Source organism: Aquila chrysaetos, chromosome Z (genome assembly GCF_900496995.4).
Source record: "Aquila chrysaetos chrysaetos chromosome Z, bAquChr1.4, whole genome shotgun sequence".
NCBI lineage: Eukaryota > Metazoa > Chordata > Aves > Accipitriformes > Accipitridae > Aquila > Aquila chrysaetos.
In genome coordinates, this window is record NC_044030.1 from 49336480 (window position 1) to 49360716 (window position 24237).

The 24237-nt window shown below is 60.3% G+C and overlaps 2 protein-coding genes across 2 annotated transcripts; both read left to right on the top strand.

Annotated features, from left to right (window-relative positions):
• The first annotated feature begins 3469 nt into the window (after nt 1–3469).
• Nucleotides 3470–9657, top strand: LOC115336475 (sperm-associated antigen 4 protein-like). Its single transcript, XM_030003501.2, has 9 exons — nt 3470–3842; nt 4253–4314; nt 4513–4553; nt 4833–4929; nt 5514–5598; nt 6123–6223; nt 7643–7810; nt 8143–8232; nt 9073–9657. The coding sequence occupies exons 1-9, from the start codon at nt 3809–3811 to the stop codon at nt 9205–9207; spliced, it is 813 nt and encodes a 270-aa protein (XP_029859361.1). The 5' UTR covers nt 3470–3808; the 3' UTR covers nt 9208–9657.
• Nucleotides 9658–14019: 4362 nt separating this feature from the next.
• On the top strand, nt 14020–20262 carry LOC115336476 (sperm-associated antigen 4 protein-like). Its single transcript, XM_030003502.2, has 9 exons — nt 14020–14392; nt 14803–14864; nt 15063–15103; nt 15383–15479; nt 16064–16148; nt 16673–16773; nt 18181–18348; nt 18681–18770; nt 19612–20262. Exons 1-9 carry the CDS (start codon nt 14359–14361, stop codon nt 19744–19746), a joined length of 813 nt encoding a protein of 270 aa, XP_029859362.1. The 5' UTR covers nt 14020–14358; the 3' UTR covers nt 19747–20262.
• The last annotated feature ends 3975 nt before the right edge of the window (nt 20263–24237 follow it).

Sequence of the window (24237 nt, forward strand, 5' to 3'; positions counted from 1 at the left end):
CTCCACCAGGAAACGTCACTTGGACTTCCCAGGCCGTCCTGGTCTCCAGGGGCTCTGCTCGGAGCCCACGGCAAGAAGAGAAGAGGAGAAAACTTGTGCGTCGGGATACGAACACTTCAATAAGCGAAGGAAAGAGGGGAAAAAAAAACCCCAGGCGCGCCACAGCCGTCACTCATCACCTTGCGCAGGCAGGCTGATGCCCAGCCAGTCTCCAAGCAACGGCTACTTTGCAAAGACCAGAGCCCCCGTCTTTATCGCTGAGCACGACGTTACACGGCATGGAATAGCCCTTTGGTCAGTTGGGGTCGGCTGTCCTGGCTCCGTCCCCTCCCAAGCTCTTGCCCACCCCCAGCCTCTTCGCTCGAGGGGACAGAGCGAGAGACGGAGACAGCTCGATGCTCCGTAAGCATCGTTCAGCAGTAGCTGAAACAATGGTGCGTCATCAACGCCCTTTCAGCCACAGATGCAAACCACGGCACCGTACGGGCTGCTAGGAGGAAAGTCAACTCCCGCGCAGGCAGGCCCGGTGCGGGGGGACGGCCACTAAGGCAGGGTCAGCATGGCTGGGAAAAAAACCCTCTGCCTTACACAGAGGCACCGTTCCACCTCCACCAGCACAAGGGAATGCTTCGTTTCCCTTCTTCTCTGCAGAAGAGAAGACTCAAGGAGCAGAAACACCGCCTGAAGCAGCTGTTGGGTCAGGCGAGAGCAAAAACCTCCGCCCACCCTCCGTTTCTGTTTCCCGGGGGCTCTCTAGGGGTGCTGAGCCCTGCCCAGGGGACGCAACGTGCGGCACCCGGCACAGGGCCCAACAAGGCTCGGGGGCTCGGATGCACTGGCTCCCGGGGGAGCTCCCGGGGCAGCCAGTGCTGCCCCCCACCCGCACCCCAGCACTCCCCGGGTCAGGGCCCGGGCTGGCTGCGGATGGGCTGCGCCAGGAAAACTGCAGGGTCTCTCCCCATCTCCCGCCCCCTCGTGGCCCCGTCTGTGATGTCACAGCCATGACCTCACACCATGCGGGCCCAGGCCTCTGTGAGATCAGGGCCTTGCTCAGCCACGTGGCACCCCGGGCCACGACTGCCTGGCTGGAAGCAGCTCACCCTGTCCTGGTGGCTGTGCGCCTGTGGCAGGAGCGCTTCTGCCAGGGATCGGTTTGGAGCTTTTGCCTGAGCGGCCGTGCCCTGGGCAGGCAAAACTCCTGGGGCTGAAGGAGAGGCTGTAAGATTGCTGGAGAGCTTGCTTTCTCCCCAACATGAGGCGGAGAAAGGCTCCCCGGAAATCACAAGGGGCACCGAGCGCCCCGTCAGGCAGGAGCGCTGGCAGCGACTCGGAGAATGAGTACGTGTATGGGGGATTTGTTCCTCCTGGGGGCCTCAGCTGGGGGGTAGCACAGGCAGAGCCTAATGCGGGGCTGGCGGGGGACGCGGCGGGGAAGCTGACAAGGGCTATGTGCAGAGCAGCAGCCGTGGGGCTTGGGAAACTCGCTGAAAGCCCCTCCGACCCCCTGGCGTGAACCCCTGCAGTGCTGCTGCTGGCGCCGGCCGGGGGTCCTGGCCAGGGGGCTCGGGATATCCCTGCTGCTCTCCCGCACCAGCCATCTCCGGGGGCTGCTGCCGCAGGCACTGTGCAGGTGCGTCCCGGCAGCCTCTGGCAGAGCCGTGGCAGAGCTCAGCCCTCTCCTCGCCGGGTCTCTGCTGCGGAGAGCAGCCACGGGGTGTTTTGGGGAGGGCTCTGGCCCTTGAGCTGCAGGGGCCTCGGGAAGAGGTGGGGGGCTTTGGAGGAGGGCGGCCTGCGCCCTCTCCCCGGACGACACGGGGCCGCTGGGATGCCCGCCCAAGGGCAGGTTGGTGCCCCAGGGCCCGGTGGGCAGAGGAGGAGAGGGTGGAAGCGGCTCTGCCGCCTTGCTGCAGCTTCCCTTTCCCGCCACGGCCGGGCCGTCTCCTGGGAGCCTTCCCAAGGCCTGTCTTCTGGCCAGGATCTCTGCGCGGGCAGCTCCCGCCGGCACCGCGTCGCGTCGCGTCGCGTCGCACGGCGCGGAGGCAGCGCGCGACAGGGCTCTCTCTGTCTTTTTCCTTCCCCAGGCTCACTCATCCTCAGGCGGCCCAGGTCATGACCCAGCAAGGGCCTGCATGCTGCAGGGACAGCTCTCGAGAGAACGAGAGTAAGTTCAACGCTGCTTTGCTCCGCAAAGTCCTCTGGGATGCGCCCACAGAGCTCCTCTGCACCAGAGCTGGAGGAGATGGTGCCGGCACGACTGCACGGGAGGGGGGACTGCAGGCTGCCCTGCTCTGGGCAGGACTCTGCCCGGCAGGTTTTTGCCGGGAGCTTGAATCAAACGGGGAGGGCGAGCGCTCGCAGGCTGCTAGCACCTGGCCACGGGGCAGACGGCTTCCTCGGGAAAGACGCCTGAGAGCCTCCTGTTCCCTCCTGCCCGCCCCAGGGACACCGGGGGCTGGGGTCAAACGAGCCAGCGAGGGGTGAGGAGAAGAGGCTGCCTGTCACCCCATGGTTGGGGCCGGGCCTGACAGCCCTGCAGAGCCAGCGTCATCCTGCTCCGAGGAAAGCCTGGGGCCGTCTCAGCTACGTCACCACGACCGAGCTGGCTACCATGTCCACGTCTTTGGGGGATCCTCTAGCAACCATGGGGTACACCCGTATGGTGGGAGCCCAGAGGCCAGAGCCTCGTGCCGCCCTACTTCCCCGGACGAGCCGTCAGTGCCGTGCCTGCGAGGGGATCCTGCCCAGCCCTCAGTCCTTTCCTCCCAGGGTGCACCCAGCTGCCCCCTCGCCAGGGCAAATCCCTGGCCCTGCCCTTGCTGCTGCCCTGGGGAGGGAGTGCGTGGGACCAGCGCCCGCCTCCCCGCAGGGTCTGACATGCGTCCCAACGGGTGTCCTCAGGAAGGGTCCTCAGCGTTTTCTCCCGTTTCTTTCCCAGGCTTGGTCTCGGCCGTTTCCGGCCGTCTGGCGCTGGCGCTGGTGTCCCTCCAGGCACACCTCAGCACCTGCGTCTCCACTGTGTGAGTACAGCACGTGTCCGACGTGGACACGGAGCGGGGTGCCGGTGGGTCGGGGGGAGGCTGGCGGTGCTCCGGACCGGGAGAGCGTGGCTCCTGCTGGCAGCAGGTCAGGTGCTGCCCGCGCCGGGGCAGCTGCTTGGAGAGCAACGAGAGCAGAATCCCTTGGCAGCCCCACTCGGCGCGCGCGTCAGCGGCCGAAACCTCGGCCGCCGGGGAGGTAACTTGGGCGCAGCGGAGTGCTCAGGGTCAGGGCCGAGCCTCTGCAGCAGAAGGCTTTGCCGTGGCCTTGACCAGCCTCTGGCGGCTGGGGGAAAGGGGGTGGACCCGTGGGGGCGGTGGAAGGAGAGCAGTAAGTGCCTGCTGCTCCGCCTAGTGCCGTGGAAACACCCCAAAACAAGAGGTGTTTCATCTCAAGCGCAACCAGGCCTGCCGCCTTAGCGAAAGGGAAGGCGAGCGCACAGCAGAGACCGCCCGAGCGCGGCTTTCCCTGGCCAGGTCTGCTTACTGCCCCGGGTCATTTTAACTGTGTGTCCGAGGGCGATCTCGGAGCGCGCTTTTGGACAAGCTCTGCCTGCCGTGTCGAAGGGTGCAGACAGAAACCGTGCTCCTCTGGAAGGGGGCTGGCCTGTCAGCTTTCTGTCAGCAGCTGACCTCCAGAACTGGTGCTTCTCAGCTTGCAGGTGAAAACGCCTCCCTACAGGGAGGGGTCTGCCCCAGCCCCTGAGCACTGGTAACGCCAGGACTCCCTCTTTTGCAGGAAGAAGATCACCCAGAAGAGGAGCGGGCTCTTTATGATCCTGTGCCTCATCTTCGTAGCCGCTCTCGGTGAGTGTTCACCGGCTGCTCACGGTAGCACGGCGGTGCGGGATGCAAGCTTCGGTGCGAGGGAGAGGTGCTGGAATGCCCGTGGGGCCCTTCCAGCCTCCCACTTCTGCAGCTCAGGGAGCTCCGTCCACGCTGGAGGAAGCGGAAACGGTGACAGGCAGGGCCAGAGCTGGGCATTGCTTGGGAAGCGGAGCCCAGCTGAAGTGAGGCTCCTTGGTGGTGCCGTGCAGGGCGGGGATGGAGAGGCGTCTCTCTCGCAGCCTGTGGAGCCAGGTGTCGGTGCTCACGGCAGCAGGGAGCGAAGCTCTCGGCAAACCTCTTGCCACCCTGGTGCGGGAGGAGACAGCGGGACTACGGGCATCGTTAGAAGCGCTAGTGAAGTAACTCTCTCTCGGTGATGTGAATTACAGCTGGGGCCTACTGCGGGACCTCGCTGCCCGTGAGGGTGCTGTGGGCAGAGAAGGTGCCACAGGTCAGTGACTGTTGTTGCGGGGCAGGAAAGTCCCACAGAGGAGCACTGCTGACGGTGGTTGGGTAAATGGCCGAATCCTCCGTCTCCAGGCTGCGACCCAAAGAAGCGGCAGCAGCTTCTGCTGGGCCTTGCTAGAGCCGCCGGCTCTGGGGAGCCCCGGCAGCTCTGGGACTCAAGCGGAGAGCCTTTCCCTTTCAGGTGCTGCTGGAGCAGCCTGTGGGCGAGCTGAAGGCCATGTGGTAAGAGCCCTCTCCCGGCCCACAGCTTACCCGGTGGGGTAGCGGGAGCCGGCCTTGTGCTGTTTGCACTCCCGTGCGTAGTGCCCAGGCCTCGTGCCTTTCTCTCTCTTCGCCTTTTGCTGAAGCTGGAGCTGAAGGGAAGCACTCGCAGAGCAGGGAAAGGGAAAGGGAAAGGAAAGGGGGCTCGAGCACCCGTGCCTCTGCTCGTCTCCGAGCTCGCGGGCTCTGGGAGGGGCTGAGCAGCTCCCTGACAAGACCCGCTTTCCCGGCATTCTGCAGGAACGCGGTTGCTCTGCTGGAGGAACAAGCCCAGGAGGTGCAAGAGCTGAGGAAGGAGATGGCGTGCCTGGTTGCACAGATGAGCCGTGTGAAGAAGGTGATCCTGCGCTTTGGGCAAGAGGGCTGGGACAAGCAGGGCCCTGCACAGGGTGCTTTCCTGGGGCTGCTAGCGGGGCTCTCCTGCTCACTCCACCCCCGCCCCCCTTACCGGGGGTTGGTGGTTGAGCTTCTCCGCTACAAAGCCCCTTCCTCTGGCCAAGTTTAACTGGGCCACGTCCGGCAGGGGAGGACTGCCGAAATCCTTCTCCCGGCGCGCTGGGGCCTCTGGTAGTTCTGGCCTGGCCTCAGAGAGCAGCGAGACACAAATGCCCTCCCGGGAGCATCTGGCCCTGGCAGGGCCGAGCCCGCCTCCAGGCTGAGATGGGCAGCGTGGAGGTGGAGACGAGGCTGCGGGGCCCAGACCCACGCCCGCACTATGGCCGTGGACGCGAACGCTCTTGCCGAGCCCTCGCTCTTCTCGTCAGAAGGCTTTGAGCCTGGCAGCCGTTTGGACAAGGCTTGTCCTGTGCTTTCTGACGTGGGCTCCTTCCTTTGCTCTGGGCCGTGCAGGACTCCGTCCGCGGCCACGCTGAATGGCCTGCTGATGTGGTCATCCTCCGTGTTCATTTCTGTCGTTCCCAGGAACTTGAGGACATGAGAACGGCAATGTCTGCGATGCCTTTGGAAGAGAACGTCCCGGTGTCTGCCTGGGCTCTGAAAAGCACAGGTATGGATGCGGACAGGCGGGTCTTGTTGCGCTGGGCTCCTGCTTGGCACGCCCCAGAGGAGGCCGAGCCGCAGACCCTGCTCTCTGAGGCCGGGGGAGGTGAGATGGAGTCGCAGGGCCCGACCGCGTGCCTGTGGCGGAGCGGGTCCCTTGGGCTCACCCTCGGGCCCCACGCAGGTGCCCCTGCCAGCACTCCTGTGCTCGCCCTCTCCGCTGAGCTTTCGTGGGGACTGAAAGCGAGTGGTCGGGTCGTCCTTTGCTCTCCATGCAGCAGGGCCTCAGCTTGGGCCCCCTGCCCTTCCGTGGGGGCTTGCAGCCTCCCAGCCCCCGCAGGCCTTCTCTCTGTGCAGCGGTGAGAGAGACTGGGCTGTCACTGGGCACGGGGATCCCCTCCTTGCCTGCGTCACCTCCCAAGGGCACGGGGCTGGGCACGGCACTGGCCGGCAGCCTTAGAAATACCCTACAGCCACTGGGCCCTCCGAGCCCGGGGCCTCTGACAGTCAGCTGCTCTCTTCTCCCTTCAGGGGTCACCATCGACCTGCAGAGATCACCCAGGAGCTATGCATGGCCCTGCCGCGTGTTCCGGTTCCTTTGTGATCTGAACCGTCCGAATACTTTTGTGCAGGTATGGTAGCAGAAATCATCAGGGCTGGTTTTGTTCCCCCTGGTAAGGGTGAGGGCAAGCCCCGGGGCGTCTCCCCTCAGGCCAGTGGTATTGCTGAAGCCCGTGGCCCTGGTCAGGTGCCAGACACCTGGGGCCTCACACGGGGCTCGGCTCGCTAGAAACCAGCAGCTTCCCCCAGGAGCTGGGCTGAGCTGAGCTGAGCTGCGTCCTGCCCACCGTCCCTGGCCGCCGCTGGGTGAAGGAGCTTCTCCGATCGGGGCGATCGGGATGAGGGGACCGAGTGCACCCCCAGCAAGCTTGCAGACGACACCGAGTTGGGCGGGAGGGTTGGTCTGCTTGAGGGTAGCAAGGCTCCACAGAGGGATCTGGACAGGCTGGATCGATGGGCTGAGGCCAATCGCACGAGACTCAACAAGGCTCGGTGCCGCTTCCTGGACTTGGCTCCAACAGCATCCCGGCTTGTATCAGAAATAGTGTGGCCAGCAGGACTAGGGAAGTGCTCACCCCTTTGTACTCGGCACCGGTGAGGCCGCACCTTGAATGCCGTGTTCAGTTTTGGGCCCCTCGCTACAAGAAGGACACTGGGGTGCCGGAGCGCATCCAAAGCAGAGCAACGGAGCTGGCGAAGGGTCTAGAGAACAAGTCCTGTGAGGAGCAGCCGACAGGACTGGGGTTGTGTAGCCGGAGGAGGAGGAGGAGGAGGAGGAGGAGGAGGCTGAGGGGAGACCTTATTGCTCTCTACAACTACCTGAAAGGAGGTTGTAGCGAGGTGGGTGTCGGTCTCTTCTCCCAAGGAACAAGCGATAGGACGAGAGGAAACGGCTCAAGGGAGGTTTAGATGGGCTGTTAGGAAAACTGTCTTCACCGAAAGGGTTGTCAAGCATCGGAACAGGCTGGGCTGCCCCGGGAAGTGGTGGAGCGACCATCCCTGGAGATGTTCGAAAGACGTGTAGACGTGGCGCTTAGGGACACGGGTTGTTGGCGGACTTGGCACTGTTAGCTTTACGGTTGGACTCGATGATCTTAAGGGTCTTCTCCAACCTAAAGGATTCTACGATTCTACCATTCTCCTTCGCGACCCCAAGTTGGCTCCCCCGGCTCCGTTAGATGGGGCGAGGCGGGGGTAGGGGAAGATGCAGAGCTGCTGGGCGAAGAGCGAGCCTTCTTCACAGCCCTGACTCAGGTGCGGGGTATCGGGTGTTTCATGATGGATATTCTCCTCTCCCGGGGAATTCAGTGAGCCCTCTCTCCCTGGCCGGGAAGACGTCCGGGCACGTCTGTCCATTTCCCAGCACGCCACTCATTTCGAGCACAAATACAGCCCGCAGGCGCCGTGCCACCGGTGCTTCTGGCCGCACTGGGAGCAGCGCGGGCCGTGTCGCGCCCTCCCCAACCGTTGCCGTTGCCCTCTGCTTTCAGCTGGACGTTTCCCCGGGATACTGCTGGCCTTTCCAAACGTCTCGGAGCCAGCTGGTCATTAGGTTGCCCGCACGAGTCCAACCAACCGCGATCACTGTGCAGCACCCCTTGAAGAAGTCCTCTGCGCTCGGGGACATCAGCAGCGCCCCCCGAGATTTCACCGTCTCTGTAAGTCTCTGCCAGGCACTTGGGACCGGGCGCTGGGGAAAAGCCGTACGGGGGACGTGCTAGTCTCTGCGCATCCGCTGAGCGTCAGGTGCTGGTCTCTCCCGAGCACTGCTGTGCCCTGAGGGGACATTTCAGGGGAGGTGCAGGGGGGTGTCATCCCATCTTAAGACCTGCTCCGTGCGTTTTGGCCCGACAGCTCAGCTCCACTGCATGCTGCGCCAGACTGCGCTGGAGCCGCGGGAGAGGGGGCGGGTCGTGGGCCCAGGTCCGGCATGCGTGTTTTCTCACGGCTGGCTTGGGCCTGACCTGCTCCCCTGTGCTTTCTCTGCGAGGGAGCGGATGAGGAAGGAGAAGAGGGAACTCTGCTCGGGACGTTCAGCTACGACATAGAGAAAGAGCCGACCCAGACCTTCCCTCTGCAGGTACGGGAAGCGTGTGCGGGCAAGAGGCCAGGGCAGAAACGCGGGTTTGCCTGCAAGTCAGTGGCAGAAGGAGCGTGGACGGTCCTTGCCGGGGCAGGGGCCCAACCCTGGCCGAGAGAGTCGTGGCAGGCCAAATTTGGAGGGCTGAGCAGCACCCGGCAAGGGCAGCAAAAGTAGAGCGAGAGCCGGGTTGGCCCCACAGCTGTGCGGGTGCCCGGAGCTCCCTGCCTGTGCCTGCTGCTCCTGGCAGAGCCAGCCACGGCCTTGCCAACCCACGTGTGCTGCGCGCTGCCCTGGAACGCGAGTGTCGGGTGGCGACAGCCAACGGGCAGCACCGTGGGGATGCCCCGCACCCAGCTGCAGGGTGGCCGGCATCCCTGGGCCTGGGCTTTGCTGGGGAGGCAGGTGGAGGAGCTGCTGGGTGCTGCCACATGCCATGCGCCGGAGCGCTCCCCGGCCACTCTGGCGGCACAGAGGCCGCAGCGAAGGGAGGGGGTGGCGGGACAGGGCCCGAGCCCGAGCTGGGCAGGCGGTGGCAGGGAGGACACCCAAGGCCTTGCCCCGGCAGCAGGACTTCCCCCAGGTTCCATTTGCCCCCGGGCCAGAAAGCCTCCGGTTTGTACAGCGGCCCGGCCCGCTCTCTGAGGTCGGGCGTTTGCTCTGCAGGGGACAGGGGTCCTGGGTGGGAGAAGGGAAGGAGAGAGAAGCTGTCCCCTCGGCCAGGGCGGGAGCTGCGCCTCCCGGAGCAAGGGCCGGGCTGGCAGAGGGAGACGCGCGGGGCCTCCCGCCGCTCCTTACGCTCCAGGAGTGATGTGTCTTTCTGCCCTGTTTTCTTTGCAGAATGAGCTTCCCAGAGCCTTTCGGTTTATCAGGCTTGTCGTACGGAGCACCTGGGGAAAGTCAGGCTACACCTGCATTTCTCGAGTGCAGGTTCATGGGAATACAATGGGAAAGAACGCCATCGGCCAGGCATGAGACGACCTTCTACTGTAAAAATAAAAAATGAAAAAACCGAGAAGAAATCCCCGGAGCAGAGGACTGCGGCTGTTAGTCTGGAGGAGAGCGATGTCCTTCCACGGGCCCTCTCAAAGGCCACACGGGGTCTAGACATAGCCGGGAACCTGGGCGGGCCTGAGAGGCGTGCGGAGACCTGGGCGAAGGGGGGTGTCCGTGAGGAATTCCGTGCACAACCAGGGAGAAGCTTCTCTGATTGTTTGAGGGGCACACCAAGCCGCTCGCCTTCTTGGCTGTGTCTGGCACGGTGGGCCGGTTTTGCCCATTGCCGAGGCGGCTGGATCTGGCTGTCACCGGCTCAGGGCAGTGTCCGCCAGGCATCGGCATCCGATCCGTGCGCACTGGTGTGGCAGCCCCACGTAGGACCCTCCGCCGAGGAGCAGCCAGCCCTCCGGGGGCATCCTAGCTCAGCTCTCCCCGCTCCCTCCGCCATGCCCGTGGTGCCTCCCCAGGCACAGCCCTCTGGCCTGCCAGGGACATGGCACCCCTGACGCTCCGGCCTCGCCACGGGGGCCTTGTGGAAGGGCACAGGCATGCGAAGGGCTGCGCAACGTGCGACGGGCTGGCAGCAGCCACCAGGGGAGGGCACGTGCCTGGGCACGGGGCACCGGTGCCTCACGGCAGCTGGAAGCAGCCAGGGAAGCCAGGACAGGAGGGCTCCGGAGGTGTCCGGGGTCCCCCGGGGCCCCCGGGGGCAGTGGGGGTCCCAGGTAGGGGCAGCTGGGAAACCTCTGGGAGCCTCTGGGAACCTGTGGGATCCGGAGAAGGAAGTAGGGGCCAGGACAGCCACGGGGGGCTGGTGGCAACACGGGGGCACCTGGCAGGCACGAGGGCTGTTGGGTGGTGCTGGTGGAATCACCCAAGGGACAAAGTGCCTTGGCACAGGTGGCACAGCTCCCCCTGATGGCCTGTGGGCCCAGACACGTAGGGATGGGGGGGCAGCCAGCGCCAGACCTGTCCGTCGCTTGAGAAGCAGAGGCCAGCTGAAGTGGGGCTTGTCAGGGGCACCGTGCGGGGGGGCGGGTGGAGGGGTCTTCCCCCAGCCCGTGGAGCCCGGTGTTGGTGCTCACCGCAGAAGGGAGGGGAAACGGGGAGTCGCTGTGGGGCCCTGAGCACCATGGCAGGATCTCTTGGTGATGGGAATTACAGCTGGTGCCTACCAGCTGGCTACTCGGACTTCTCCTGTCTGGGCAGCTCCGCCAGCAGCTCTCTACGGGGCCGCTCCAGCGCTACCAGCTGCTTGCCTCTAGCCAGGGGCCTCCCTTTTGCGTGAGCACCGGCTAACGTCCCTCTTGGCAGCCCACCGCTCCACCAGGAAACGTCACTTGGACTTCCCAGGCCGTCCTGGTCTCCAGGGGCTCTGCTCGGAGCCCACGGCAAGAAGAGAAGAGGAGAAAACTTGTGCGTCGGGATACGAACACTTCAATAAGCGAAGGAAAGAGGGGAAAAAAAACCCCAGGCGCGCCACAGCCGTCACTCATCACCTTGCGCAGGCAGGCTGATGCCCAGCCAGTCTCCAAGCAACGGCTACTTTGCAAAGACCAGAGCCCCCGTCTTTATCGCTGAGCACGACGTTACACGGCATGGAATAGCCCTTTGGTCAGTTGGGGTCGGCTGTCCTGGCTCCGTCCCCTCCCAAGCTCTTGCCCACCCCCAGCCTCTTCGCTCGAGGGGACAGAGCGAGAGACGGAGACAGCTCGATGCTCCGTAAGCATCGTTCAGCAGTAGCTGAAACAATGGTGCGTCATCAACGCCCTTTCAGCCACAGATGCAAACCACGGCACCGTACGGGCTGCTAGGAGGAAAGTCAACTCCCGCGCAGGCAGGCCCGGTGCGGGGGGACGGCCACTAAGGCAGGGTCAGCATGGCTGGGAAAAACCCCTCTGCCTTACACAGAGGCACCGTTCCACCTCCACCAGCACAAGGGAATGCTTCGTTTCCCTTCTTCTCTGCAGAAGAGAAGACTCAAGGAGCAGAAACACCGCCTGAAGCAGCTGTTGGGTCAGGCGAGAGCAAAAACCTCCGCCCACCCTCCGTTTCTGTTTCCCGGGGGCTCTCTAGGGGTGCTGAGCCCTGCCCAGGGGACGCAACGTGCGGCACCCGGCACAGGGCCCAACAAGGCTCGGGGGCTCGGATGCACTGGCTCCCGGGGGAGCTCCCGGGGCAGCCAGTGCTGCCCCCCACCCGCACCCCAGCACTCCCCGGGTCAGGGCCCGGGCTGGCTGCGGATGGGCTGCGCCAGGAAAACTGCAGGGTCTCTCCCCATCTCCCGCCCCCTCGTGGCCCCGTCTGTGATGTCACAGCCATGACCTCACACCATGCGGGCCCAGGCCTCTGTGAGATCAGGGCCTTGCTCAGCCACGTGGCACCCCGGGCCACGACTGCCTGGCTGGAAGCAGCTCACCCTGTCCTGGTGGCTGTGCGCCTGTGGCAGGAGCGCTTCTGCCAGGGATCGGTTTGGAGCTTTTGCCTGAGCGGCCGTGCCCTGGGCAGGCAAAACTCCTGGGGCTGAAGGAGAGGCTGTAAGATTGCTGGAGAGCTTGCTTTCTCCCCAACATGAGGCGGAGAAAGGCTCCCCGGAAATCACAAGGGGCACCGAGCGCCCCGTCAGGCAGGAGCGCTGGCAGCGACTCGGAGAATGAGTACGTGTATGGGGGATTTGTTCCTCCTGGGGGCCTCAGCTGGGGGGTAGCACAGGCAGAGCCTAATGCGGGGCTGGCGGGGGACGCGGCGGGGAAGCTGACAAGGGCTATGTGCAGAGCAGCAGCCGTGGGGCTTGGGAAACTCGCTGAAAGCCCCTCCGACCCCCTGGCGTGAACCCCTGCAGTGCTGCTGCTGGCGCCGGCCGGGGGTCCTGGCCAGGGGGCTCGGGATATCCCTGCTGCTCTCCCGCACCAGCCATCTCCGGGGGCTGCTGCCGCAGGCACTGTGCAGGTGCGTCCCGGCAGCCTCTGGCAGAGCCGTGGCAGAGCTCAGCCCTCTCCTCGCCGGGTCTCTGCTGCGGAGAGCAGCCACGGGGTGTTTTGGGGAGGGCTCTGGCCCTTGAGCTGCAGGGGCCTCGGGAAGAGGTGGGGGGCTTTGGAGGAGGGCGGCCTGCGCCCTCTCCCCGGACGACACGGGGCCGCTGGGATGCCCGCCCAAGGGCAGGTTGGTGCCCCAGGGCCCGGTGGGCAGAGGAGGAGAGGGTGGAAGCGGCTCTGCCGCCTTGCTGCAGCTTCCCTTTCCCGCCACGGCCGGGCCGTCTCCTGGGAGCCTTCCCAAGGCCTGTCTTCTGGCCAGGATCTCTGCGCGGGCAGCTCCCGCCGGCACCGCGTCGCGTCGCGTCGCGTCGCACGGCGCGGAGGCAGCGCGCGACAGGGCTCTCTCTGTCTTTTTCCTTCCCCAGGCTCACTCATCCTCAGGCGGCCCAGGTCATGACCCAGCAAGGGCCTGCATGCTGCAGGGACAGCTCTCGAGAGAACGAGAGTAAGTTCAACGCTGCTTTGCTCCGCAAAGTCCTCTGGGATGCGCCCACAGAGCTCCTCTGCACCAGAGCTGGAGGAGATGGTGCCGGCACGACTGCACGGGAGGGGGGACTGCAGGCTGCCCTGCTCTGGGCAGGACTCTGCCCGGCAGGTTTTTGCCGGGAGCTTGAATCAAACGGGGAGGGCGAGCGCTCGCAGGCTGCTAGCACCTGGCCACGGGGCAGACGGCTTCCTCGGGAAAGACGCCTGAGAGCCTCCTGTTCCCTCCTGCCCGCCCCAGGGACACCGGGGGCTGGGGTCAAACGAGCCAGCGAGGGGTGAGGAGAAGAGGCTGCCTGTCACCCCATGGTTGGGGCCGGGCCTGACAGCCCTGCAGAGCCAGCGTCATCCTGCTCCGAGGAAAGCCTGGGGCCGTCTCAGCTACGTCACCACGACCGAGCTGGCTACCATGTCCACGTCTTTGGGGGATCCTCTAGCAACCATGGGGTACACCCGTATGGTGGGAGCCCAGAGGCCAGAGCCTCGTGCCGCCCTACTTCCCCGGACGAGCCGTCAGTGCCGTGCCTGCGAGGGGATCCTGCCCAGCCCTCAGTCCTTTCCTCCCAGGGTGCACCCAGCTGCCCCCTCGCCAGGGCAAATCCCTGGCCCTGCCCTTGCTGCTGCCCTGGGGAGGGAGTGCGTGGGACCAGCGCCCGCCTCCCCGCAGGGTCTGACATGCGTCCCAACGGGTGTCCTCAGGAAGGGTCCTCAGCGTTTTCTCCCGTTTCTTTCCCAGGCTTGGTCTCGGCCGTTTCCGGCCGTCTGGCGCTGGCGCTGGTGTCCCTCCAGGCACACCTCAGCACCTGCGTCTCCACTGTGTGAGTACAGCACGTGTCCGACGTGGACACGGAGCGGGGTGCCGGTGGGTCGGGGGGAGGCTGGCGGTGCTCCGGACCGGGAGAGCGTGGCTCCTGCTGGCAGCAGGTCAGGTGCTGCCCGCGCCGGGGCAGCTGCTTGGAGAGCAACGAGAGCAGAATCCCTTGGCAGCCCCACTCGGCGCGCGCGTCAGCGGCCGAAACCTCGGCCGCCGGGGAGGTAACTTGGGCGCAGCGGAGTGCTCAGGGTCAGGGCCGAGCCTCTGCAGCAGAAGGCTTTGCCGTGGCCTTGACCAGCCTCTGGCGGCTGGGGGAAAGGGGGTGGACCCGTGGGGGCGGTGGAAGGAGAGCAGTAAGTGCCTGCTGCTCCGCCTAGTGCCGTGGAAACACCCCAAAACAAGAGGTGTTTCATCTCAAGCGCAACCAGGCCTGCCGCCTTAGCGAAAGGGAAGGCGAGCGCACAGCAGAGACCGCCCGAGCGCGGCTTTCCCTGGCCAGGTCTGCTTACTGCCCCGGGTCATTTTAACTGTGTGTCCGAGGGCGATCTCGGAGCGCGCTTTTGGACAAGCTCTGCCTGCCGTGTCGAAGGGTGCAGACAGAAACCGTGCTCCTCTGGAAGGGGGCTGGCCTGTCAGCTTTCTGTCAGCAGCTGACCTCCAGAACTGGTGCTTCTCAGCTTGCAGGTGAAAACGCCTCCCTACAGGGAGGGGTCTGCCCCAGCCCCTGAGCACTGGTAACGCCAGGACTCCCTCTTTTGCAGGAAGAAGATCACCCAGAAGAGGAGCGGGCTCTTTATGATCCTGTGCCTCATCTTCGTAGCCGCTCTCGGTGAGTGTTCACCGGCTGCTCACGGTAGCACGGCGGTGCGGGATGCAAGCTTCGGTGCGAGGGAGAGGTGCTGGAATGCCCGTGGGGCCCTTCCAGCCTCCCACTTCTGCAGCTCAGGGAGCTCCGTCCACGCTGGAGGAAGCGGAAACGGTGACAGGCAGGGCCAGAGCTGGGCATTGCTTGGGAAGCGGAGCCCAGCTGAAGTGAGGCTCCTTGGTGGTGCCGTGCAGGGCGGGGATGGAGAGGCGTCTCTCTCGCAGCCTGTGGAGCCAGGTGTCGGTGCTCACGGCAGCAGGGAGCGAAGCTCTCGGCAAACCTCTTGCCACCCTGGTGCGGGAGGAGACAGCGGGACTACGGGCATCGTTAGAAGCGCTAGTGAAGTAACTCTCTCTCGGTGATGTGAATTACAGCTGGGGCCTACTGCGGGACCTCGCTGCCCGTGAGGGTGCTGTGGGCAGAGAAGGTGCCACAGGTCAGTGACTGTTGTTGCGGGGCAGGAAAGTCCCACAGAGGAGCACTGCTGACGGTGGTTGGGTAAATGGCCGAATCCTCCGTCTCCAGGCTGCGACCCAAAGAAGCGGCAGCAGCTTCTGCTGGGCCTTGCTAGAGCCGCCGGCTCTGGGGAGCCCCGGCAGCTCTGGGACTCAAGCGGAGAGCCTTTCCCTTTCAGGTGCTGCTGGAGCAGCCTGTGGGCGAGCTGAAGGCCATGTGGTAAGAGCCCTCTCCCGGCCCACAGCTTACCCGGTGGGGTAGCGGGAGCCGGCCTTGTGCTGTTTGCACTCCCGTGCGTAGTGCCCAGGCCTCGTGCCTTTCTCTCTCTTCGCCTTTTGCTGAAGCTGGAGCTGAAGGGAAGCACTCGCAGAGCAGGGAAAGGGAAAGGGAAAGGAAAGGGGGCTCGAGCACCCGTGCCTCTGCTCGTCTCCGAGCTCGCGGGCTCTGGGAGGGGCTGAGCAGCTCCCTGACAAGACCCGCTTTCCCGGCATTCTGCAGGAACGCGGTTGCTCTGCTGGAGGAACAAGCCCAGGAGGTGCAAGAGCTGAGGAAGGAGATGGCGTGCCTGGTTGCACAGATGAGCCGTGTGAAGAAGGTGATCCTGCGCTTTGGGCAAGAGGGCTGGGACAAGCAGGGCCCTGCACAGGGTGCTTTCCTGGGGCTGCTAGCGGGGCTCTCCTGCTCACTCCACCCCCGCCCCCCTTACCGGGGGTTGGTGGTTGAGCTTCTCCGCTACAAAGCCCCTTCCTCTGGCCAAGTTTAACTGGGCCACGTCCGGCAGGGGAGGACTGCCGAAATCCTTCTCCCGGCGCGCTGGGGCCTCTGGTAGTTCTGGCCTGGCCTCAGAGAGCAGCGAGACACAAATGCCCTCCCGGGAGCATCTGGCCCTGGCAGGGCCGAGCCCGCCTCCAGGCTGAGATGGGCAGCGTGGAGGTGGAGACGAGGCTGCGGGGCCCAGACCCACGCCCGCACTATGGCCGTGGACGCGAACGCTCTTGCCGAGCCCTCGCTCTTCTCGTCAGAAGGCTTTGAGCCTGGCAGCCGTTTGGACAAGGCTTGTCCTGTGCTTTCTGACGTGGGCTCCTTCCTTTGCTCTGGGCCGTGCAGGACTCCGTCCGCGGCCACGCTGAATGGCCTGCTGATGTGGTCATCCTCCGTGTTCATTTCTGTCGTTCCCAGGAACTTGAGGACATGAGAACGGCAATGTCTGCGATGCCTTTGGAAGAGAACGTCCCGGTGTCTGCCTGGGCTCTGAAAAGCACAGGTATGGATGCGGACAGGCGGGTCTTGTTGCGCTGGGCTCCTGCTTGGCACGCCCCAGAGGAGGCCGAGCCGCAGACCCTGCTCTCTGAGGCCGGGGGAGGTGAGATGGAGTCGCAGGGCCCGACCGCGTGCCTGTGGCGGAGCGGGTCCCTTGGGCTCACCCTCGGGCCCCACGCAGGTGCCCCTGCCAGCACTCCTGTGCTCGCCCTCTCCGCTGAGCTTTCGTGGGGACTGAAAGCGAGTGGTCGGGTCGTCCTTTGCTCTCCATGCAGCAGGGCCTCAGCTTGGGCCCCCTGCCCTTCCGTGGGGGCTTGCAGCCTCCCAGCCCCCGCAGGCCTTCTCTCTGTGCAGCGGTGAGAGAGACTGGGCTGTCACTGGGCACGGGGATCCCCTCCTTGCCTGCGTCACCTCCCAAGGGCACGGGGCTGGGCACGGCACTGGCCGGCAGCCTTAGAAATACCCTACAGCCACTGGGCCCTCCGAGCCCGGGGCCTCTGACAGTCAGCTGCTCTCTTCTCCCTTCAGGGGTCACCATCGACCTGCAGAGATCACCCAGGAGCTATGCATGGCCCTGCCGCGTGTTCCGGTTCCTTTGTGATCTGAACCGTCCGAATACTTTTGTGCAGGTATGGTAGCAGAAATCATCAGGGCTGGTTTTGTTCCCCCTGGTAAGGGTGAGGGCAAGCCCCGGGGCGTCTCCCCTCAGGCCAGTGGTATTGCTGAAGCCCGTGGCCCTGGTCAGGTGCCAGACACCTGGGGCCTCACACGGGGCTCGGCTCGCTAGAAACCAGCAGCTTCCCCCAGGAGCTGGGCTGAGCTGAGCTGAGCTGCGTCCTGCCCACCGTCCCTGGCCGCCGCTGGGTGAAGGAGCTTCTCCGATCGGGGCGATCGGGATGAGGGGACCGAGTGCACCCCCAGCAAGCTTGCAGACGACACCGAGTTGGGCGGGAGGGTTGGTCTGCTTGAGGGTAGCAAGGCTCCACAGAGGGATCTGGACAGGCTGGATCGATGGGCTGAGGCCAATCGCACGAGACTCAACAAGGCTCGGTGCCGCTTCCTGGACTTGGCTCCAACAGCATCCCGGCTTGTATCAGAAATAGTGTGGCCAGCAGGACTAGGGAAGTGCTCACCCCTTTGTACTCGGCACCGGTGAGGCCGCACCTTGAATGCCGTGTTCAGTTTTGGGCCCCTCGCTACAAGAAGGACACTGGGGTGCCGGAGCGCATCCAAAGCAGAGCAACGGAGCTGGCGAAGGGTCTAGAGAACAAGTCCTGTGAGGAGCAGCCGACAGGACTGGGGTTGTGTAGCCGGAGGAGGAGGAGGAGGAGGCTGAGGGGAGACCTTATTGCTCTCTACAACTACCTGAAAGGAGGTTGTAGCGAGGTGGGTGTCGGTCTCTTCTCCCAAGGAACAAGCGATAGGACGAGAGGAAACGGCTCAAGGGAGGTTTAGATGGGCTGTTAGGAAAACTGTCTTCACCGAAAGGGTTGTCAAGCATCGGAACAGGCTGGGCTGCCCCGGGAAGTGGTGGAGCGACCATCCCTGGAGATGTTCGAAAGACGTGTAGACGTGGCGCTTAGGGACACGGGTTGTTGGCGGACTTGGCACTGTTAGCTTTACGGTTGGACTCGATGATCTTAAGGGTCTTCTCCAACCTAAAGGATTCTACGATTCTACCATTCTCCTTCGCGACCCCAAGTTGGCTCCCCCGGCTCCGTTAGATGGGGCGAGGCGGGGGTAGGGGAAGATGCAGAGCTGCTGGGCGAAGAGCGAGCCTTCTTCACAGCCCTGACTCAGGTGCGGGGTATCGGGTGTTTCATGATGGATATTCTCCTCTCCCGGGGAATTCAGTGAGCCCTCTCTCCCTGGCCGGGAAGACGTCCGGGCACGTCTGTCCATTTCCCAGCACGCCACTCATTTCGAGCACAAATACAGCCCGCAGGCGCCGTGCCACCGGTGCTTCTGGCCGCACTGGGAGCAGCGCGGGCCGTGTCGCGCCCTCCCCAACCGTTGCCGTTGCCCTCTGCTTTCAGCTGGACGTTTCCCCGGGATACTGCTGGCCTTTCCAAACGTCTCGGAGCCAGCTGGTCATTAGGTTGCCCGCACGAGTCCAACCAACCGCGATCACTGTGCAGCACCCCTTGAAGAAGTCCTCTGCGCTCGGGGACATCAGCAGCGCCCCCCGAGATTTCACCGTCTCTGTAAGTCTCTGCCAGGCACTTGGGACCGGGCGCTGGGGAAAAGCCGTACGGGGGACGTGCTAGTCTCTGCGCATCCGCTGAGCGTCAGGTGCTGGTCTCTCCCGAGCACTGCTGTGCCCTGAGGGGACATTTCAGGGGAGGTGCAGGGGGGTGTCATCCCATCTTAAGACCTGCTCCGTGCGTTTTGGCCCGACAGCTCAGCTCCACTGCATGCTGCGCCAGACTGCGCTGGAGCCGTGGGAGAGGGGGCGGGTCGTGGGCCCAGGTCCGGCATGCGTGTTTTCTCACGGCTGGCTTGGGCCTGACCTGCTCCCCTGTGCTTTCTCTCCGAGGGAGCGGATGAGGAAGGAGAAGAGGGAACTCTGCTCGGGACGTTCAGCTACGACATAGAGAAAGAGCCGACCCAGACCTTCCCTCTGCAGGTACGGGAAGCGTGTGCGGGCAAGAGGCCAGGGCAGAAACGCGGGTTTGCCAGCAAGTCAGTGGCAGAAGGAGCGTGGACGGTCCTTGCCGGGGCAGGGGCCCAACCCTGGCCGAGAGAGTCGTGGCAGGCCAAATTTGGAGGGCTGAGCAGCACCCGGCAAGGGCAGCAAAAGTAGAGCGAGAGCCGGGTTGGCCCCACAGCTGTGCGGGTGCCCGGAGCTCCCTGCCTGTGCCTGCTGCTCCTGGCAGAGCCAGCCACGGCCTTGCCAACCCACGTGTGCTGCGCGCTGCCCTGGAACGCGAGTGTCGGGGTGGCGACAGCCAACGGGCAGCACCGTGGGGATGCCCCGCACCCAGCTGCAGGGTGGCCGGCATCCCTGGGCCTGGGCTTTGCTGGGGAGGCAGGTGGAGGAGCTGCTGGGTGCTGCCACATGCCATGCGCCGGAGCGCTCCCCGGCCACTCTGGCGGCACAGAGGCCGCAGCGAAGGGAGGGGGTGGCGGGACAGGGCCCGAGCCCGAGCTGGGCAGGCGGTGGCAGGGAGGACACCCAAGGCCTTGCCCCGGCAGCAGGACTTCCCCCAGGTTCCATTTGCCCCCGGGCCAGAAAGCCTCCGGTTTGTACAGCGGCCCGGCCCGCTCTCTGAGGTCGGGCGTTTGCTCTGCAGGGGACAGGGGTCCTGGGTGGGAGAAGGGAAGGAGAGAGAAGCTGTCCCCTCGGCCAGGGCGGGAGCTGCGCCTCCCGGAGCAAGGGCCGGGCTGGCAGAGGGAGACGCGCGGGGCCTCCCGCCGCTCCTTACGCTCCAGGAGTGATGTGTCTTTCTGCCCTGTTTTCTTTGCAGAATGAGCTTCCCAGAGCCTTTCGGTTTATCAGGCTTGTCGTACGGAGCACCTGGGGAAAGTCAGGCTACACCTGCATTTCTCGAGTGCAGGTTCATGGGAATACAATGGGAAAGAACGCCATCGGCCAGGCATGAGACGACCTTCTACTGTAAAAATAAAAAATGAAAAAACCGAGAAGAAATCCCCGGAGCAGAGGACTGCGGCTGTTAGTCTGGAGGAGAGCGATGTCCTTCCACGGGCCCTCTCAAAGGCCACACGGGGTCTAGACATAGCCGGGAACCTGGGCGGGCCTGAGAGGCGTGCGGAGACCTGGGCGAAGGGGGGTGTCCGTGAGGAATTCCGTGCACAACCAGGGAGAAGCTTCTCTGATTGTTTGAGGGGCACACCAAGCCGCTCGCCTTCTTGGCTGTGTCTGGCACGGTGGGCCGGTTTTGCCCATTGCCGAGGCGGCTGGATCTGGCTGTCACCGGCTCAGGGCAGTGTCCGCCAGGCATCGGCATCCGATCCGTGCGCACTGGTGTGGCAGCCCCACGTAGGACCCTCCGCCGAGGAGCAGCCAGCCCTCCGGGGGCATCCTAGCTCAGCTCTCCCCGCTCCCTCCGCCATGCCCGTGGTGCCTCCCCAGGCACAGCCCTCTGGCCTGCCAGGGACATGGCACCCCTGATGCTCCATCCCAGCTGTTACTGCTTAGTAGCCTGTCTCTGTACTGGCTTCTTCGAACTCTTCCAGCCCAGGCCTCCACCTCCAGGAGTATACTACCCCATTCATCTGCCTCAGACCTTTTTTCTGAAGGGATACTCTCCTGTGTTTTTTGCCCTTGTCATGCCACAGAAGGGAAAAATACAACCCTGGCCTTTGAATGCGTGCTACCAAGCCCCCGCCTGTCCTGACCTGCCAAAATGGTCTGAGCCAGCTCCTGCTGTTACCGAAAAGCTCGGAATGAAGAACTTATCAACACCAATTTAGTGTAGATAAGCAGACACTTCTTTATTGACGGCCGGGTGCGCGGGCGAGTCCTCTCACGAACCACGCACACCTGTCACTAAAACAATACACCTTATATTAAGACTTATTGATACATATTCATTAGATTTCCAAGAAAAGTTATACATATTCATTAAACTTCCGGGAAATCATTAGCATATGTAAATGTCCTTTACGCAGGCACAGTGAAGGTCTCTCCGAGGCGTGGTAAGTCTTGGAGGCGGGTAGCTTTTGACCAGGAGGTGTGTTTTGGTATTATAATGAAGCAAAGTTCGTCTAGAGTTTATGATTTCTTCATCGATGTTATGGCAACAGGTGCAATCCATCCTTTTTGACAGTAGCTATGCGGTTATCTCTAACGGCTCTAGCCAGGGACCTTCCAGGAGCCTTGTACCGCACATTCTATCTTTGGGGATCGGCCGCTGCGTTCCAAACAGGCCGTTGTCAGGTAACGTACTGACAACTCTTACACCACCCCGTTGTCAGGTATTTCTTTATCTTGTTATTTAAGTTCTAAATGTTCCTACTAGATGAATTTAGCCAATTTCTCTGGCCTTGATACGGGGCTATACAGGGGATTTTGCAGCAGACACTGGTTGGTGGTTAAATATATAAAATACAACATACATATGATTTTGCTAAAATATTAAAACTAAATATGATTGATTCTAACTAATAACAAATTAATGACAAATCAGTAACATTTCCCCCCTTTGAAAGTGTTGAAAATTATTTCAGTACTTTCACATCATCTATCTAATATTTATTTATTATTATTCTGAGAGTCAATATTTGTTTCGGGATATACTGGTGGTGGACTGCATTCTGGTGGAACAATTGGAACCTCTTTCATGATCATGCAATTTACTGTAATTCTATTGGTAAATTGTCTCTTCAGACAAGCATATAGTAGCATGATCATCAAAAAGACAATTAGTAACAGAAACAAAGTTTTGATTATAGACTGTAACCAAGAGCTCAGATTTCATCTCAATCTACTAAAATTTTTTCCTAACCAATCTTCTGACATATTTCTCAAATAGTTTCAGTTAATTTGAGATCATTTTTGAATGTTCTAAACAAGCAGCTATATTTTAAGGCTGTAGCTAAAGGAGGAATTCTTTCGATTGCTGGGTCTTTAGTACCATAATAATAAATTTTTTTCACATCTCCACTAAGATACTAAATTTTCTTTTTTTTTTTTCACAATGAACTGCCTCTGTCGTCTACTGATGGCTAGGTTGTATTTAGTCACTGGCCTTTGTTTGCAATAGGTGGTTTTGTTTCTATGTTCTAGGGTAAATTCATAGTTAAAATTCTCCAAAGAATAGATTCCCCCACTGCTCTTGGTATCGGCAAACAAGCAGTAATTTGGGTAACATTTTGCAAGCTGGCAAATCCTTTAATCAATCTTAACATCAAATTTTCTTCAGACTTTTTTTTTCAGGAATGTCAATCAATTGTTCTGTTTCTACTTGTCTTTTGTTCCTAATCATCAAATCAGTCCGGGTTTCCACTATCGTTATCTGCCGAACTAATATAAAAAGAACAAGCACAAACAGATATGAAAAATTAGACATGTTTCAGAGTCAGTTTTAAAGTCTTTGGATCTCGGCTAATAATCTTTTATGGAGTAGGTGTTTTCTTCACTCAAGTGTAGTGTATCCAAGCATCCGATTCTGTAATTCTAATAGCTGTGAAGGTGGTTAACAGTATCTGAAAGGGTCCTTTCCAATGTTCCTGCAGGGGTTCGGAAGTCCATGTTTTCACATAGACATAGTCTCCTGGTTGTAAGTCATGCACTGGAACTTCCAGGGATAATGGTCTATTCCACACCACTGCTCTCCGAATTGCAGTCAAAGTTTTTCCTAAGGAAAGCAAATAGTTATACACATCTTGTTTTCCTTTTACCTGCATGTTCGGGTTTGGTTCTGGAGATTCATAAGGTTTCCCATACAATAATTCATAAGGACTGACTGAGGTTCCACTCTTTGGCTGTATTCTAATTCGTAATAATGCCAATGGAAGTGTTTGAGGCCTTTTTAAATTAGTCTCTTGACAAATTTTGCTTATTTGTTTTTTAAAGGTTTGATTCATTCTTTCTATTTTCCCACTGGATTGTGGTCTCCATGGGGTATGCAAATCTCATGTGATACCTAGAATTTTGTTAACATTTTGGATCACTTCTGCAACAAAGTGTGGACCTCTGTCAGAAGAAATTCCAATAGGAACTCTAACTTTGGAATTATTTCTCGTAGTAACCATTTTACTACTTCCTTTGTTCGTGTGGAACGACAGGGAAAAGCTTCTGGCCATCTTGTAAAAGTATCAACTCCCACCAGGATGTACCGATACCCATTCTGTCTAGGTAGTTCTGAAAAATCTACTTGCCAATAATCTCCAGGCCCTGTACTAGATTTTATTCGACCCATTTGAACCTTTTTCTTGATTATTGGATTATTTTTCAAACATATTTCACATTTTGCAGTTATTATTTTAGCTATTCCTAACATTTTGAGTGATACCACTTGTTTTTGTAAGGAAGTTACTAAGGCTTCTGTTTTCTAGTGACACTCCCGATGCTTTGTTTGAATTATTTCTCTCATCAAAAAGGCTGGAACTACTACCTGTCCTTTAGGTGTTACCCACCATCTGGCTAGGTTTTTCTTAGCATTTAATAATTGACCTAGCTTATCATCTTCCTCTGAGTATTTTCGTTTTTCTCTAGGGAGAGTTACTGTTTTGGAGGGAATTAATGCTATTTGCAATGCTCGGGTTTTTTTGTTACCTTTCTTGCCGTTTGGTCGGCTAAATTATTTCCAGTGATTTTTTTTGTGTTTCTAATTTGATGTGCTTTACAGTGTATGATTGCTACCTGATCTGGTTTCTGAACTGCTTGTAATAATTGTAAAATTTCATCTTGGTGTTTAATATTTGATCCCTGGGAGGACAATAATCTTCTTTTTTTCCACAATGCTGCATGGACATGTACCACTCTAAAAGCATACTTTGAATCTGTCCAAATATTTACTTTCTTCTCCTCAGTTAGTTCTAAAGCTCGAATCAAAGTAATAAGTTCTGCTTTCTGAGCTGAGGTGGTACTTGGCAATGCTTCTGTTTCTATAACTGTGGTGTCTGTTGTTACCGCATATCCAGCGTATCGAACTCCTTGCTCTACAAAGCTGCTACCATCTGTATACAGTTCTCAGTCTGGTTGCTCCAATGGTACATCCTTCAAATCTTCACGACTGGAATAAACATACTCAATAGCAGCCAGGCAATCATGTTCCAATTGTCCTCTTTCCTGTATGGAACTTAAAAACACAGCTGGATTTGTCAGGTTAGTTGCTTTTAAAATTATATCATCTTGTTAAGTTAATATTACTTGGTACTTCATCATTCTGCTCAGAGATAGTTAGTGTCCCCCCTTTTGTTCTAGAACAGTTTTCACCATGTGTGGGACATAGACTGTTATTGTTTTTCTTAAAGTCAATTTCCGAGGTTCTTGTATAATCATCACTGTTGCAGCCACTGCTCTAAGGCAATTTGGCCACCCTTTACTCACTGTGTCCAGTTGTTTGGAGAAGTAGCTGATTGGTCATTTCCAGCTCCTCATCTTCTGGGTTAACGCACCAAGTGTC